General features: G+C 36.6%; 1 protein-coding gene across 2 annotated transcripts in view; it reads right to left on the bottom strand.

The window, feature by feature from the left end:
- The window catches only part of DOCK1 (dedicator of cytokinesis 1), a 458,761-nt gene that overhangs the window by 306,486 nt on the left and 136,007 nt on the right, over window positions 1-16,268 (bottom strand). For both annotated transcript variants that reach the window (XM_088132121.1, XM_088132122.1), the window contains exons 26-27: window positions 13,824-13,951; window positions 7,859-7,954 (exon numbers count right to left, since the gene is read on the bottom strand). In XM_088132121.1, the coding sequence (XP_087988247.1) occupies window positions 7,859-7,954; window positions 13,824-13,951 (224 nt within the window). The remainder of the gene's footprint in view (window positions 1-7,858; window positions 7,955-13,823; window positions 13,952-16,268) is intronic.

The following is a 16,268-nucleotide window of genomic DNA, read 5'->3' as shown; positions in this document are numbered from 1 at the left end:
CAGGCAAAATATGGTTCCATGGAAGAAATACAGTACAAATACAATGTGTGACAAAAGGGCTTTCTTTGAAATGTTCTGCTTTTATCAGAAGGTAAATATAAAGTCGGTGTATGCATACATGTACGTATGTATGTATGCAAGCTCAGGATCCAAAGGACAGTTTGACACAGACCATCAATGATACTCCAAAGAATATCTGCACTTGCAGGATTTTTTCATGTTCAGAATATAACAACTTAAAGATCACTGCGGAGTGACTTTTTGAATCAGATATGCTCAAATATGCAAATATCTCTACTGAAATGACAGCAAGTAAGTGGGGAAAAAAACCCACATCCCTCTACAACTTATCTACCAACACCCTATTCCATTTCTTAAGGGTACAATAAGCTAGTTGTGTGTTGTGTCCTGAAAAATGCTACAGTACGGTCAACATTTATGAATTTGGATGTGAAGCCTGAAGTTGCCAAAACAAGTGGTGCAGAACAAGCAACTCAGCACTAGCAATCTGGGAGTATGGCATAGATTAAAACTACCAATTTGAAATTGGTGTAAAGATGTCTTTGTTGATTTCAACATGTTATTAAGCTTGGGGATGGGGGTCTCAAGGTAAATGCTTGCAAAAGCTGAATTTTCCAAAGTCAAGCATAAGGATGTATTTATGTATTGCTAACAAAATTACATATTCTACAGAGATGTTTTACATTCTGCCAGTCTACTGTGGTAGCAATGCTGAAAGTTGGAAGTATTACTGTATCAGTGCAGTAACAAGAAGGGTTCAGCAGTAGCAGTGATGGATGGGACAAAGTTGGGGCAAATCTGTATTATGCGTGGTCCCCAAAGGCCTCAAGGCTGCAGCTTTGGGGGTTATACTTAGAACTTTTCAATGTCAAGTTTATTAACTTGTTTATGACTTTGCAATGATAAGTATATGAATAAAAGTATGTGATTAAGAGATTTCTGATTTAGTTTTGAGAAAAATATTCAACACTAAATCTTCAGTCACACTATTTCAATTTTTCCTTTATGAACAGCCCTATTTGAACAGCAATAAAGTACAACAATTAATAATTTAAGATTTCTTAACCAATCCTCTGAATTATGTATGTCTTCTTGGATCAGTAAATGCTTTATGCAGCACCACTGCTATCTATGATAATTTCAATTTCTGTATCTGGGGAGAAATTTATACTACTGAAATCTACATTCTGTTTTGAGAAAAATGTTTGAATTCCCGTTCTGAAGTAACAGTAAAAACACACCCTCTTGTTTTTCACCTTTTTGTGTTTCTAGCATAGTGACTGAAGATTTGCTCCTATGTCCTTGTTTTGTCTGTTGGTGTTATCTTCTTGCCCTATCACCACTCATAATTAGCCTAGGAGTATGACCTGATTGGAAGAAACTAGAATTTCATGAAGTAATTGATTTAAACTAAGTAGAATGTTCAGCCTAATGAATCTCACAGCTATAATATTCACATTCAAGCTTCTTTACCCCAACTACCTGAATTTATGTATTTATGCCTGAAATCTGTCAGATTAAGGCTATCACAAGGTTTTTTGTTAATTTCACTTGAACTACAGGGAATAATCAGCTTCACCTTTCAACCATATTTTCTTAGTTGATTTCCTTTAATTTTTAGAAGTACTGCCTAGTCGAAGTACTAGGCATATGTTCTATGCTTCAACCTAGGTTTTCCTAGCATACATTTCTAGTCAATTTCCAAAGGTTTCATTTTGTTACCCATTGTGAAAGAATGGAGCTAGCCATAAATTGTGAGGGCAGTCACTGGGAAAAGCAAACTCCTGTCTTTGTGAATGATTATAATACAATTTGATGGTCTTAAAAATACAGAATCAGAAATTTTACAACATTTATTATTCTGAAAAAGAATTCTCCTTTCAGTCTTATTCTCTTTGAAAAACAGCATTATAAACAAACACAGGCTTACAGTTTCCACTTTCTAATTCTCATTTATGTAAGGACTATTCATAAGTATACTCCTGCCACATCAAATAGCTCATGTTACTAAGGCTCTAACAAGATGCATATTTTCCTGGGAGGGAGCCTTGTAGAATTGGGAACTGAGATCTTTGAAAGATTTAGATAAAGCTATCAGATGAGAATGCTGTTCCTTTCTTATTTCAATTTTCACAAGACTACTTTTATCTAAGGTGAATCAAATGGGTGTGGATAGCAATTTTTTTTTTTTAAAAAGGTCCATTCTCAGCATTAATAATTTTTATTAAAAATTAAGAGTTACTTTTTGTAACAATTTCTTACTATCTTGTAGTACTAAGTTTCCTCCATATCAAGCTCAAGTCCCGATGACTTCATGAACACACCTATATGCAATAGTTTTATTGGCAACAATTATTGTTGTTGCCTTCTTCTTGGACAGTTTTTCAGCTTCCCTACAGCCCTTGTGTTCCCTGGATGTCCCATCAACTACTAACCAGGTCCAGTCCGCTTATTTTCCAAGCCCAGACAAGATCAGCCAAGTATTGCCACCTATTGATTTAGTGTCAAATCTATACTCTCTATTATCAGTTTCAGGAAGAATAAAAAGCATAATAATTAATTTGATATGGATCCATGGAAGGTCATAAAATACATGCTACTGTTTATCTGCAATGAAAATCTTACTATTATTACATAATTGCTTGCATAAAAGTGAATCGTCACTGATTTTGCCAGAATGAATTCCATTCAGAAATGCATTGAATCACAAAAGGTAAGTGCTCCTCTAAAATTCTTGGTGCTGTCAGCATTCATGAAATACTTATGGTCTGTTCAGAAATTCTGCTTTCTCAGTTATTGCTCATTTTCCAAATGCACATATTTAATAAGTGTAGTTGGTGATAAATGTCTACTGAAAGCTAACATTTCAAATATAATTTATTAGATTTCAGACAACAGAAGACAAGCCTATGCAAAATCTATCAAATCAAATCTTAAATGTATCTTGATTTCATAAAGCAATAACTCATAAAAGAAAACAAATTACACAGCACAATATTAAAAATATAAAATAATTAAAAATAACTAATTAGCTGCTGATCAATGTACAAGATTACTAAAAATAGTTCACACTGATTTTCCCAATTTCTTCAAAAACCTTTGAGAAAAAGGACTAATTGGGCATTTACACCAAAGATGGTAATGTGCTAGTAACCTACTTTCAATCCCATTTGGTTTACAACTGCATCAATATGGTCTAGAAAAGTTACAGTCTATTTTAGAGGAATGCAATGGCATCCATGGATTACCTTATTGGTCATTTTTTGGATGATTTGTTGAAATGAATTTAACAGAAATTCTGTGCCACAAACAGTTCAAATCCCAAATTCTCTTCCCAGGAATTTTATTGTCTACCATGCTCAGTTTAAGAGCTTGAAGTGTTCACTATACTATTTTTGAAATAATATCAATGGTTGTTAACTGAATCCTTGATATTCCAAAAAACTAAACAAGTATGGTATTAGCCTTCTTGCCAGGCTCAGTAATATATCTTGACTCTTCAGCCACTTAACCCCATACCCAGGCACTTTTTGACAGCAGAAGTTCATGGAAATGGCATAGCTATACAGGTAGTCCTCACTTAAAGACCACAATAGGGACCAGAAAATTGGTCGTTAAGCAGGGTGGTCATTAAGCAAGTCACCACATGACAGGATCCTGTTTTACAACCATTTCTACAACAGTCGTAAAGTGAATCACTGTGGTTGGTAAGTGAATCATGAAGTTGTTAACCGAATCCAGCTTCCCCAGTGAAGTTTTTTGCCAGAAACCAGAAAAAAAGGTTGCAAATCATGATCACGTGACCACAGGATGCTGCAACCAGTCATAAGTGTGGGCCGGTTGCCAAGTGTCTGAATTATGATCGCATGGTGGTGCAATGTTTGCGACAGTCATAAGTATGAGTACAGGTTGTAAAGTACTTTTTCCAAGGCCGTCATAATTTTGAACTGTTAAGTGAACAGTCGTTAAGTGAGGACTACCTGTACAAGTTGCTTTAGTTCAGGCAAGTTAGAAATCACTATACTGAACCATAAACAATGGTTTGCAAGCCAAAATCTCTATATTAACACAGTAAGCTGCAAATATGTAAAACAGATTATGGTTTGGCATAGTTTGTGAAACCTAACTTGGTCACTGCTGCTTTCCATTTCTTCTGAATGAAGGTAAGGGTTACGGAAGATCACATATTCTGAACTTGCTCCAGTGGGATAAATTCATTGTCTGCTAGAAGATACACACTTTACTTTTCAAGAACACTAACATTATCCAATTGTTTCTATTTTTCGAATACATGACACTGATCTCGTATTACCAATGATTACATCCTGAGTACAGCTAACAGCATTCTGAATTAAGCTTTTTGAATTACTAGAACACCAAACCCACATTCAAGATGGCCTAAGAAAATGGTTTACAGCAATAAAACATCAATGAAACTAACTTCCTTCCAATTTCCCTTCCAGATTCATTTAAATGCTGCTATAAATGAGTCTGTTTTCCTCATGCTAACACTGGTTTAAAATCACCAGTACTGTTGCTTAAAAGATCAGAGAGATCACATACTACTTCCCTCCAAAAAGCATCAACAAAACTTCTAAGCAGCATGACAAAATTGTACAAGCAAATATTACTAGACAAAGATCCATACATTCAAAAGCTCAAAAACTGCCAATAATATCCCCAAGGAAACAAAAATTAAAGCATCTAGACAATTTCAAGTAGTGGACGCTTTTGCTACAACAGGCAAAGATACTGAATTAACAATAAGACGGTTCTAATTTGGATAGAATTCAATCCATTTCATCAGAAAACTATTATACAAAATTGAAACAGAGAATGAAAACATTCTTCATCCTCTGATAGTTTTATCTTAGGGCCAAACATTTTCTTTTCTTTCTTACTTACTTACTAATTAGGACTTATATGCCCAAGGACTTACATTCCCTTCTGTTGGTAAGATTTTAAAAAAAAAACAGTAAAACAAAATAACTACTAACAATGAAAATTACAAAAAGTTTTAGCATCCAGGGAGGACTCAAACACTAAAAAACAATCCATAAAAGGGGGAGGGGGTGGTGTTCCTTGTTTTACTCCCCAGGCTTCATTTAAAATTAAGTTTTAATTTTCCTGATGCTAAATCACATGTACCACAGTGAAGTTTAGCCAATACATTAATTATACAATAACATAAAAATAATATTCCTATATTAAGGATATATGGTGTTATATAATTGAAACAAATATAAATAACTGAAGAAACAAGAGTCGTGTCACAAGTCAGTAAAGGAGAATACTGCTATGAGCAGAATACAAGAATAGGTCCTAACAATGGAATCTGTTTTGAGCAGCTTATAGTTCTGTAAACTGGAAGATGCAAGGAAAAAAAGGAAAAACAATAGATCTGCAGCAGAAAAAGGCCAAATAAAATAAGCAATTAAATAGCAAGAGGTGAAATGTCTGAAAACACCAGGACAATTTCTATTTCTCATGGTATAAAACTGAACAGCGGAGCTCTGCGACATTGTCACAATTGCTAGAATTGCTAGAACTCTAGAAAAAAAAATTATTGTCAAATGGGCCATAGAAACACCCTTTTCTATGACTGGTAAGCTTCCCATCTCGACGAATTAGAAGTAAACCATGCTACTTCTGCCAAAAAATTCCTTTTTCTATTTCTAGACAATTCAATGCTACTAAAATATGTCTCCATTCACTTCAGTCAGGAAATTTAAAGATACAGTACTGTCATCAAAACAAGTGAAAGAGAATGAACAACAACTCTTCCTTAAAACTCCTGCTTCAAGGGACTTTAAGGATTGGTAGCTAATTTATATCAGCCACATATTTTGTGACTATAAAATTAAATTGGGAAGACTAGATTTATTTGACCAGATAAAGATTTGGAGACTTTTGTTCTGAAAGGAGTATTACAAAGATCTAAAACTTGATTTCAAATATAGTCCTGCAAACTTAACCAGCATCTTTATTCTAATTACTGGTTTCATGACTTAGAAATACAGAAGATCATTCTCTCAAACACACTTGCACATTTCCACTTAAATATTTAAGAAGTTCTTTTTCATGTGGCATCCTACTTATATAGATGAGAGGGAATACCTCATATTATCATGAAATATTAAGATTTTGATTAAACTGCAAAATAATCTGATCATTATTAGGAAATAAAGTATTTGTATCATTTATCCATACAAAGGTTCAAGCATGAATACAAATAATGAGCATTCATTAGGACTGCTCCAATATCTAACAAAGAAGGATATTAAAACAGATAAGAATGCCAACTAACTGAAATCTTACCTACAAGGAAATCTTTAAACAAATTAGTATATATCCAAGTAATCACAGAAATGAATTTCAGAAATACATTTCATTCCCGCTAAGGTGAAACTATCACTTGCAGACAGAGGCAGGCCAAAACTGAAAAATTTTCTTACTTGGTTAAAAAGCAAAACAAAACTTTTTTTTCTTTCGAACTTTTTCCTTTCCTAACTTTTCTCTGCAATCTTAGCAGAGAAAAGCTACTGTGATTCTATTTGTCAAGGTGAAGAGACTACACAATTTGCCTTGAACTGTCAGGCTGGCGCTGCAGAAGAAGGCTTCTCCCAGTGCTGCCCAAGAGGTTTCTAGGCTGGACAGCTTTGGGGAATGCTGCAGGGCTCAAGTACCCTTTGCTGAAGTCACCCAGCCTGGAAGCATTTCAGCCAGCTCTGCAGGAGAAGATGGAAAGGGGATACAAAGCAGTGCAATGAAAGCAACTCGTCTCATCTCTCTTCGTAACATCTCTTTGCGTAGCAGTTTTGAGGGGTTGCTTCATGTAAACCTTCACTAAAGAGAATTCCTCTTCAGCAAGGCCCTGCTGAAAACTAAAAATTCAATGCCTCCACTAGAATAGTACATACCATACTTTCCTTTATGCTTAAATATACTCGGCATTTAAGGATGCTTACACTGGGAATGGAGTATGTAAGGATTAGAATTTGATATAATTTCTTTTCATCTGAATTCATATAATTTTTGCCATTGTTTATCCTTTAATTTCTGATTTATTATGTAGTGCATGTATTATGTATCTCATTTATGATTTTAATCATTTACATTGCAACTTCATCTGATTACTCACTTTATTACACTGATTACTAGTTGATTCCATTAGTTATATTGTAATCAATTCCTTTATTATGTTTTTATTATTGTAAAATGTATGGATCATTTAATACCATTTTTTCACTGTTTTTCTGAGACTTGCCACCAATTAGTCTATTTTAAATTTTAAAGTTATTTTCCTTTTTAATTCATCAGTCACTCTCTATCAGCTAACACCCCGATCTTAATTCCAGTGGTCATCCTCCATCAACTTACAGGAGAAACCCAGAATAAAAGGAACTCTGAAGATAGATACAAGCAAGACAGAAGGATGAGGTTCTAAAGTAAAACAGCCATGTTTTTAATGCAGCCAAAATTAATGTAATAGAAAAAAATAAAACAATTCCATACAAATAATAATATATATCATGGCCTTATAGTTCCTATTTTAGAAAGAATTTTTAATTTAGTCCTAGACATCATAAAGTGAAAATATTGCATAAATGCAAAAGTGTTATTTATTTATTGGAATGAACCAAGAGTTCAATTTCATATCTTTCACAGCAACTGAATGGGAAATTGCTTAGTATAAATCCCAATGAAATTAACCAGGAAATTATTATTTTTCCCAAATGTTGTAAACATACTAGATCCTACAGGAGGGGACTGTAGTGGATTATGCACTTTCCTATATTGCAAAAATATTTTTGGATATTTACCAAAAAGCACTTACTATGAGTTCTGAGTCACGTCCCATTGATATAACTGTTCTGTTTACTGTCCTCAGTAGCTTTTCCATAATTATCTGCACATGTCGTTGTGTTGGTCCCTAAAAACAAAACACAAAAAGAAATAACCAAAAGCAGTCCAAGAAGGTTAAACAGTCAGCTTTATGTATGTAGCAAACAATCTTGAATCCCTTTGCTTGAGTCTCATTATGAATCAATGCTCAAATGTACTGATTTTCTAAAGCAGTATTTGAATATGGGAAGTCTATTAAAATTTTTCAGCTCTATGGCCATCTCTGAATGATGTAGTCAGGATAACTAAAAGGGAAGGGTAGGAGAAAGCATACATTCCCAAATGTATGCCACATCTATTTAACTTTCTTTTGTTGGGATCTTCAATAATGTTTTAATGTTAATAGTCATGGCCTAATAATGGATGTATTCCATGCTAAAGCCATGTATAAACAGTAACTACAGGTATCCAGGAGCTCTTTCATACATACAGCAAAGTGAAGCCCTACTTGAAAAACTGAGGACAGGCCTCACTCCTTCATGCAGTATACAGTGGGGCAAAAAAGTATTTAGTCAGCCACCAATTGTGCAGGTTCTCCCACTTAAAAAGATGAGAGAGGCCTGTAATTTTCATCATAGGTATACCTCAACTATGAGAGACAAAATGAGAAAAAAAATCCAGAAAATCACATTGTCTGATTTTTAAAGAATTTATTTGCAAATCATGGTGAAAAATAAGTATTTGGTCACCTCAAACAAGCAAGATGTCTGGCTCTCACAGACCTGTAACTACTTCTTTAAGAGGCTCCTCTGTCCTCCACTCGTTACCTGTAGTAATGGCACCTATTTGACCTTGTTATCAGTATAAAAGACACCTGTCCACAACCTCAAACAGTCACACTCCAAACTCCATTATGGCCAAGACCAAAGAGCTGTCGAAGGACACTAGAAACAAAATTGTAGACCTGCACCAGGCTGGGAAGACTGAATCTGCAATAGGCAAGCAGCTTGGTGTGAAGAAATCAACTGTGGGAGCAATAATTAGAAAATGGAAGACATACAAGACCACTGATAATCTCCCTTGATCTGGGGCTCCATGCAAGATCTCACCCTGTGTGGTCAAAATGATCACAAGAACGGTGAGCAAAAATCCCAGAACCACACGGGGGGACCTAGTGAATGACCTGCAGAGAGCTGGGACCAAAGTAACAAAGGCTACCACCAGTAGCACACTATGCCGCCAGGGACTCAAATCCTGCAGTGCCAGACGTGTCCCCCTGCTTAAGCCAGTACATGTCCGGGTCCGTCTGAAGTTTGCTAGAGAGCATTTGGATGATCCAGAAGAGGATTGGGAGAATGTCATATGGTCAGATGAAACCAAAGTAGAATGTTTTGGTCTAAACTCAACTCGTGTTTGGAGGAGAGAGAATGCTGAGTTGCATCCAAAGAACACCATACCTACTGTGAAGCATGGGGGTGGAAACATCATGCTTTGAGGCTGTTTTTCTGCAAAGGGACCAGGACGACTGATCCGTGTAAAGGAAAGAATGAATGGGGCCATGTATCGTGAGATTTTGAGTGAACACCTCCTTCCATCAGCAAGGGCACTGAAGATGAAACGTGGCTGGGTCTTTCAGCATGACAATGATCCCAAACACACCACCTGGGCAACGAAGGAGTGGCTTTGTAAGAAGCATTTCAAGGTCTTGGAGTGGCCTAGCCAGTCTCCAGATCTCAACCCCATGGAAAACCTTTGGAGGGAGTTGAAAGTCCGTGTTGCCCAGCGACAGCCCCAAAACATCACTGCTCTAGAGGAGATCTGCATGGAGGAATGGGCCAAAATACTGTACCAGCAACAGTGTGTGAAAACCTTGTGAAGACTTACAGAAAACGTTTGACCTCTCTCATTGCCAACAAAGGATAGCAAAGTACTGAGATGAACTTTTGATATTGACCAAATACTTATTTTCCACCATGATTTGCAAATAAATTCTTTAAAAATCAGACAATGTGATTTTCTGGATTTTTTTCCCCATTTTGTCTCTCATAGTTGAGGTATACCTATGATGAAAATTACAGGCCTCTCTCATCTTTTTAAGTGGGAGAACTTGCACAATTGGTGGCTGACTAAATACTTTTTTGCCCCACGTATATAACTTGCACCAGCTAAAAAGGGAATCTCTTAACTCTCACACCAGAGGAACCCTTTATAGAAAAGGGACAGGTGGCAGAAACCCTGGAAGTACACAGCTGCACAGACACTGATTTGAAAAGGTAGGAGGGAAATGCTCAGGAATTAAACCTGGGGACTAATATATATGAGGACAGAGGTCCAGGATGCTCTCAGATGAAAACTTCTTTATGTAGATCAGTGTTTCTCAACCATGTCAACTTTCAGATATCTGGACTTCAACTCCCAGAATTCCCTAGCCAGCCATGCTGGCTGGGGAATTCTGGGAGTTAAAGTCCAGACATCTTAAAGTTGCCGAGGTTGAGAATCACTGTCACAGATGACTTCCTAATTCTCTGCAGTAAATTGATTTATGAAACCCTAATTTATCTGCTTGAGAATGTAGAGCAGGAGGAGAGTTTAATCACTCTACTGGTACAAAGCCCCAACACAGTGTTTACTTCCAAATGGTATTACTACAATGTGCTTTATATAGAGAAGCTTCTGAAGAGAGTTCAATAATGGAAACTACAACAAAAGAACTCCAACCAGTTGCTGTTGAGAGCTAAATCAAAAATTGTAACTAATTTAGTCCAACTGCCAGTTATAATAATAATATTGACCTTAAAAGCTTAAATAAATGGAGCTACTAGAAGAACCATACACTAAGGCCAATATCATTATTCCTTACTGAATCCTTGCCTATAAAAACTGGCAATAACACACACACACACAGAGAACTCTCTTTTTACTGATGTGCACCTATAAAAACTTCTCTTTTAAAGCTGCCTCCAATTGCAATTGAATTTTATTACAAAGGAACAAAGTTTGCTATTATGGCTGTTGCATTTTTTTTTTTTTTGCACATTACTTTATGAAGATGTTCTTCAAACAATTATTTTACCCCTTTGCTAATAAATTATACTTTTTACAAAAATTATCAAAAGAAAAGCATCAGTACTTTGCATGTATTTATTTTCCTATTTAAGAAAGGATGAATTGATTTCATTGTCTTTATCATCGGTGCTTGTTAGTAGTTTCTTTGCTCCCTGACCCTTATAATTAAATTTTTCACCAATAAATATTCTCTTCCATTTCCAATAATTCCTTGGGAAATTGACTTTTGTCACCATTCAAAAATGAGTTTTCTCAGTTCAGCCTATTCATCTCTTACTTACTCTGCCTTCTCAGCAGGTCTGCTGGCACCTTCCTAAGCAAAAAGTCTTCAACTTTGCTAATCTCAGCAGGTAAAGAAACTAGAAGATAATTGCTTATTTCCCAAGGTGCATGGCAACCAACTTTTTTTGGGGAGGGGGGGTAAATATTAAGTCCTGCACCAGTGGATTGTATTAACAATCAAAATCACATTTAGCAAAGATTGCAGGAAGGTTTAAAACACAGGCCACTGTTATATATCTTGCATGCTAAAAAGTAGATTTATGGAAAGAGTTTGCTTGCTTAATCTTTAAGGAATCCCAAGCCTTTTCAGTGCATAAAAGAAACTTGGTCAAACAAGCACAAGAGCTTTATCATGGTGATAAAGTTGCATATTGAGATTTAGGAGCAATGGAAGAATAGTGCAATAATAAATTCAGTTACTGACAGCCACACAAAAGAATTGCTAAACCGGGTGTGTTGAATTCACACTTTTTGGTATGATACAATAGTGCCTTTTAAAATATCTGCTTTAATAGGCCTCACGTTGAGAGGCTGAATAGATATAATCCATATCTTATTTCCCAAACAGCTTCTCCCATATAATATTTTTATACAAAACCACAACTGATGAGCACTAGTCAGTGTCCTTATCATTCAGTCTCAGGGTGATAATTTTCAGATGTGGCTGACTAATGCATGATGTCAGAGATGGAGCCTTGACTGGGCTATTTACCACTGGCTTTCATTTACCTTCTGTAGTCTACAAAACTGTTGACAATAATGCTAGGAAAGAAAGAAAAAAGCTAAGAACACCCTAACTAGACAGGATAGAATATGTTAAGACATTAGTCTAAGTGGTAGCAGCTGTCATAATTATTCTTTAGTGGAACATTTTAGGAAAAGGGACTTCCAGGAAGCTTTAAAATTGTCCCTTCTCCCAGTCTGTGACATCTGGGAAAGCTCCTGTGTTATGTATTAGTAACAGAAGCACCACCATCCCTAGACTACTATGTAGCTCTCAGAGAACCATTCTCTTTCTATTCTTTTTAGTGAGACAGTCAATATGATATGCATTGTTTTAAGAAGGTAAAACAATTTTGGGGTTTGATATGTATTTTAAATTCACAGGTTAATGATTCATATTATCCTACAAACATACAAGATTTACTCATGGCTAAGAAGGTTTGTTTGTGGTTTTCAAAGACAAGCCATTTTCAATGCCAAACTAAAAAAGCAACAGACTTTCCATGATGATAAAACTTCAAAATAAAACTTGTGTGTGCTCTCTCATACACACACATACTTTAAACAAACATCTATGCTTATAAATACAATTAAAAGCCATCTTCAAAAGACTATGACATGAAAACCTAAAGTCCTCCTTGTAGAACAGTGCATAGATAGAGCAACACTCACAAGGCCATACTATATAATTTTCCATTCCTCTGCTCATTGAAACTAGGAATATTATAAGAAGTCTCTTAATTCCTAGACATAGATTTATTTTTATTTATTTATTTATTATTCTATTTGTACAGCAGCCCATTTCATCTAAGTGACTTTGGGTGGCTCTGGGCTTATTAAATAGTATTTCTCTTAGGAATCGAAGTATTTCCGGAATTGCAATATGAAGGCAGCAAAAACCAACCAGCCCTTAAACTGCATAAAAAAAAAACAAGTAGTCATCTATACAAATCTGGTCCATGGATAAAGGCATATGGATAAAGTGCCAGAGCTTAGTCTCTGCTGAACTATTGAACAGAGACTACACTTTTATCACAGCATCCCTACAGAATGATATATAATGGACCATCCTGAAGTGTGGTGCTTAACTGCAGCCAAGAGAAAGCCTGAAGTTCATTTTCCACCAAGCTATCACAACTGCAAAGAGAAGTAAAGTGCTTGCATTCCAGATCTTCTAGTGCCTAAACAAAGTTTATATCTGATAAAATAAGGATTAAGTACAGTGGAACCTCGGTTCACGAACTTAATTGGTTCCGTGACTCTGGTCGCGACCCGAAGCAAATTTCCCAATAAGGTTCAATGTAATTACCGTTAATCCGTTCTGGCGTGGAGGACAGGGAGGCGGCTATTGCTTGGAGGGAGAGTCCCCCTCCCTACAACCACGTGTCGGGTGGAAAATGGCCGCAGATCACATGTCAGGGGCGGAAAAATGGCCGCGGATCACGTGTCAGGGGCGGAAAAATGGCCAGGGACCACGTGTCAGGGACGGAAAAATGGCCGCAGACCACGTGTTAGGGGCGGAAAATGGCCGCGGACGTGTCATGGGCGGGAAAATGGCCACGGACCGTGTCACGGGAGGGAAAATGGCCACCGATCGTGTTCGTGACCCGATCCGGCATTCGCAGAGGCAAGATTTTGCAACCGGAGCTGCTCGTGACCCGAATTGGTCGTGAACAGAAGCGTTCGTGACCTGAGGCACCACTGTACAACATAACATATCAAATGCATGCCATGATACCAACTTTTCACCTTTACCATTCAAAGCAGAACTCTAGGTAAATGGCATTATTAGAAAAACAAATGCTCCATTTCTAAGCCTCAATTTTATTCACAGCAGTTTCAAAAATTCAGAATGTCATAATTAAATATATACAATGGTTACTAACCACATCTTTCCTATAAAGAACTTCAAGAATGTTACTGAGCAATCGGCAACAGGCATCCAGGTCTTCTTGCCTTTCCAAATGATACTTCAGCTGATCCGTCATCATCGGCATCAAGATCTCCCTACAGTCTACATATCAGGGAAGGGAGTGGAAAAGGAAATAAAATCAAGTAATATCTATGAAATTGCTTCATTTATGACAAAAGTAAAAGTAAGTATCTCAAAATTGCTTCATTTATGACAAAAGTAAAAGTAAGTATCTCAAAATCTATAAAAAAAAAACAAAGTCACAAGTTCAAAATCACATTTCTAAAAATAGCAAGTTGGTTTTATTAATATATCATCTATAATGTTTCTAATCTCCAAATACATCCATGCAGTCATCACTCAACCAAAGATATATATATGCGCTTTTTGAAACCTGTTGATTAATTATACCAAATATATCTAAGTACTTTATTATTGTTGGTCACACAGCCAGATGTTTAGACTGGATTTGGCATTTTTATCCACCTATCTAGTTTTTCCCAAGGACCTGGGATAGGCAGATATTGTTGTTTGATGGTGTTAAAGGTATTGTCACAGGATGTAGACTGTCGCAAGTAAAGCTACCTTTTGCAACTGACTGATGGTGATTTTACCAATGCCGATGGTGTTCAAGTGGTGCTCCAGATGTTTTGGGATTGCACCCAAGGCAGCTATTACTATTGGTACTATCTTTACTTTCTTTTGCCACAGTTGTTCTATTTCTATTTGCAGGTCTTTGTATTTTGTGTTTTTCTCCAGTTCTTTCTTTTCTATTCTGTTGTCTCCAGGTATCATCATCATCATCATCAATTTATTATGGCCACCCACTCCAGAAGACTGATGGCATCAGACTACAATTAAGACTCTTAAAAACATAACAACAAAATATAGCAGCCTGAAAAAAAACCATTACAATCAAAAAGCACAACAGAGGCTTCACAAACACACTAACCCCAGGCCTAGGAAGAGAAGAAGGTCTCAAGGGCCTTCCAGAACTTGGGGGAAAAAAAATTCATAGACTATGCTCAAAGTAGTTCCCATCAAATATAGTGTGAGATACAATAACATTAAATAAAGATACAATACACTAAGACAAACAGGTGCTTCCTTATTACTGCGATTGGTCAGTGGTCATGTATGCATTGATTCATTTGAAGTTCTCCACCTTTGCTGAAACCCCAACAGCTGAACTTGTGGTAGGAAGGATGTCCTCACTGCATATGCTCTTAGTGGATACTCCTATTTTCCTTTTGGCGCTAATTGGTCTTGTACAGCACTCCTAAAATCTAGGAATACATACAGAACATAACTCTTATCTATCTGGCTTATTTGAGATAACTGAGCGAGGATGTCTGGGTGGATCCAGGAAGTGGTGGATGCATTTTTGCATATTGGAATGGGTGCTGGCAGCTTAAAGGTATTTTTTAATCTTTAAAATAAATAAAGATTAAAACATAAAAAATAAAAGCTGTCTTGAATCTAGAGGTTTATATTAACTAACACCTATTCATTAGTACCCAATTTCTGAACAAAGTATAAAGGAGAGGGCACTGTCTGTCCAGCTCTAGACATTTTTGGAACAAACGAATTATCTGACCCAATGCTATCTAAGTTCAGTCCTGATTTTGTGAATGAATTAGCCTTGATCATTCTGATTGGTTACCTCCTTGAGGAGGGGGGAGGACAGAGGGTACATGACTCTTGATCCTTCATGATCTTGCAATGGCTTTTGATACCATTCATCACACTATACTTCTAGATAATCTCCCTTCAGTAAGGGTTGGGACCACTATTCTATGGTGATTCCATTCTTATTTGAAAGGATGGTTTCAATCAGTAGTACTGAGTGGGACTCATCAGCCTGACAGTTATACCACAGAGTGCCACAGGGCATTATCTTGTTCTCAATACATACAGGTGAAACTCGAAAAATTAGAGTATCGGGCAAATGTTCATTTATGTCAGTATGGCAATTCAAAAGGTGAAACCAATATATGAGATAGATGCATTACATGCAAAGCGAGATATGTCAAGCCTTACTTTGGTATAATTGTGATGATTATGGCGTACAGCTTATGAAAACCCCAAATTCACAATCTCAGAAAATTAGAATAGTGTGAAAAGGTTCAATATTCTAGGCTCAAAGTGTCCCACTCTAATCAGCTAATGAATCCATAACACCTGCAAAGGGTTCCTGAGCCTTTAAATGGTCTCTCAGGCTGGTTCAGTAGGAATCACAAGCATGGGAAAGACTGCTGACCTGACAGTTGTGCAGAAAACCATCATTGACAACCTCCATAAGGAGGGAAAGCCCCAAAAGGTAATTGCAAAAGAAGTTGGATGTTCCCAAAGTGCTGTATCAAAGCACATCAATAGAAGGTTATGTGGAAGGGAAAAGTGTGGTAGAAAAAGGTGCACA

This window comes from Python bivittatus, unplaced genomic scaffold, assembly GCF_059951505.1.
Source record: "Python bivittatus isolate LINGU-HERP-01145 unplaced genomic scaffold, Pbiv_v1 ctg000980_np1212, whole genome shotgun sequence".
NCBI lineage: Eukaryota > Metazoa > Chordata > Lepidosauria > Squamata > Pythonidae > Python > Python bivittatus.
The sequence above is the reverse complement of the archived record's forward strand: the minus strand, read 5'-3'. Positions and strand labels throughout refer to the sequence as shown.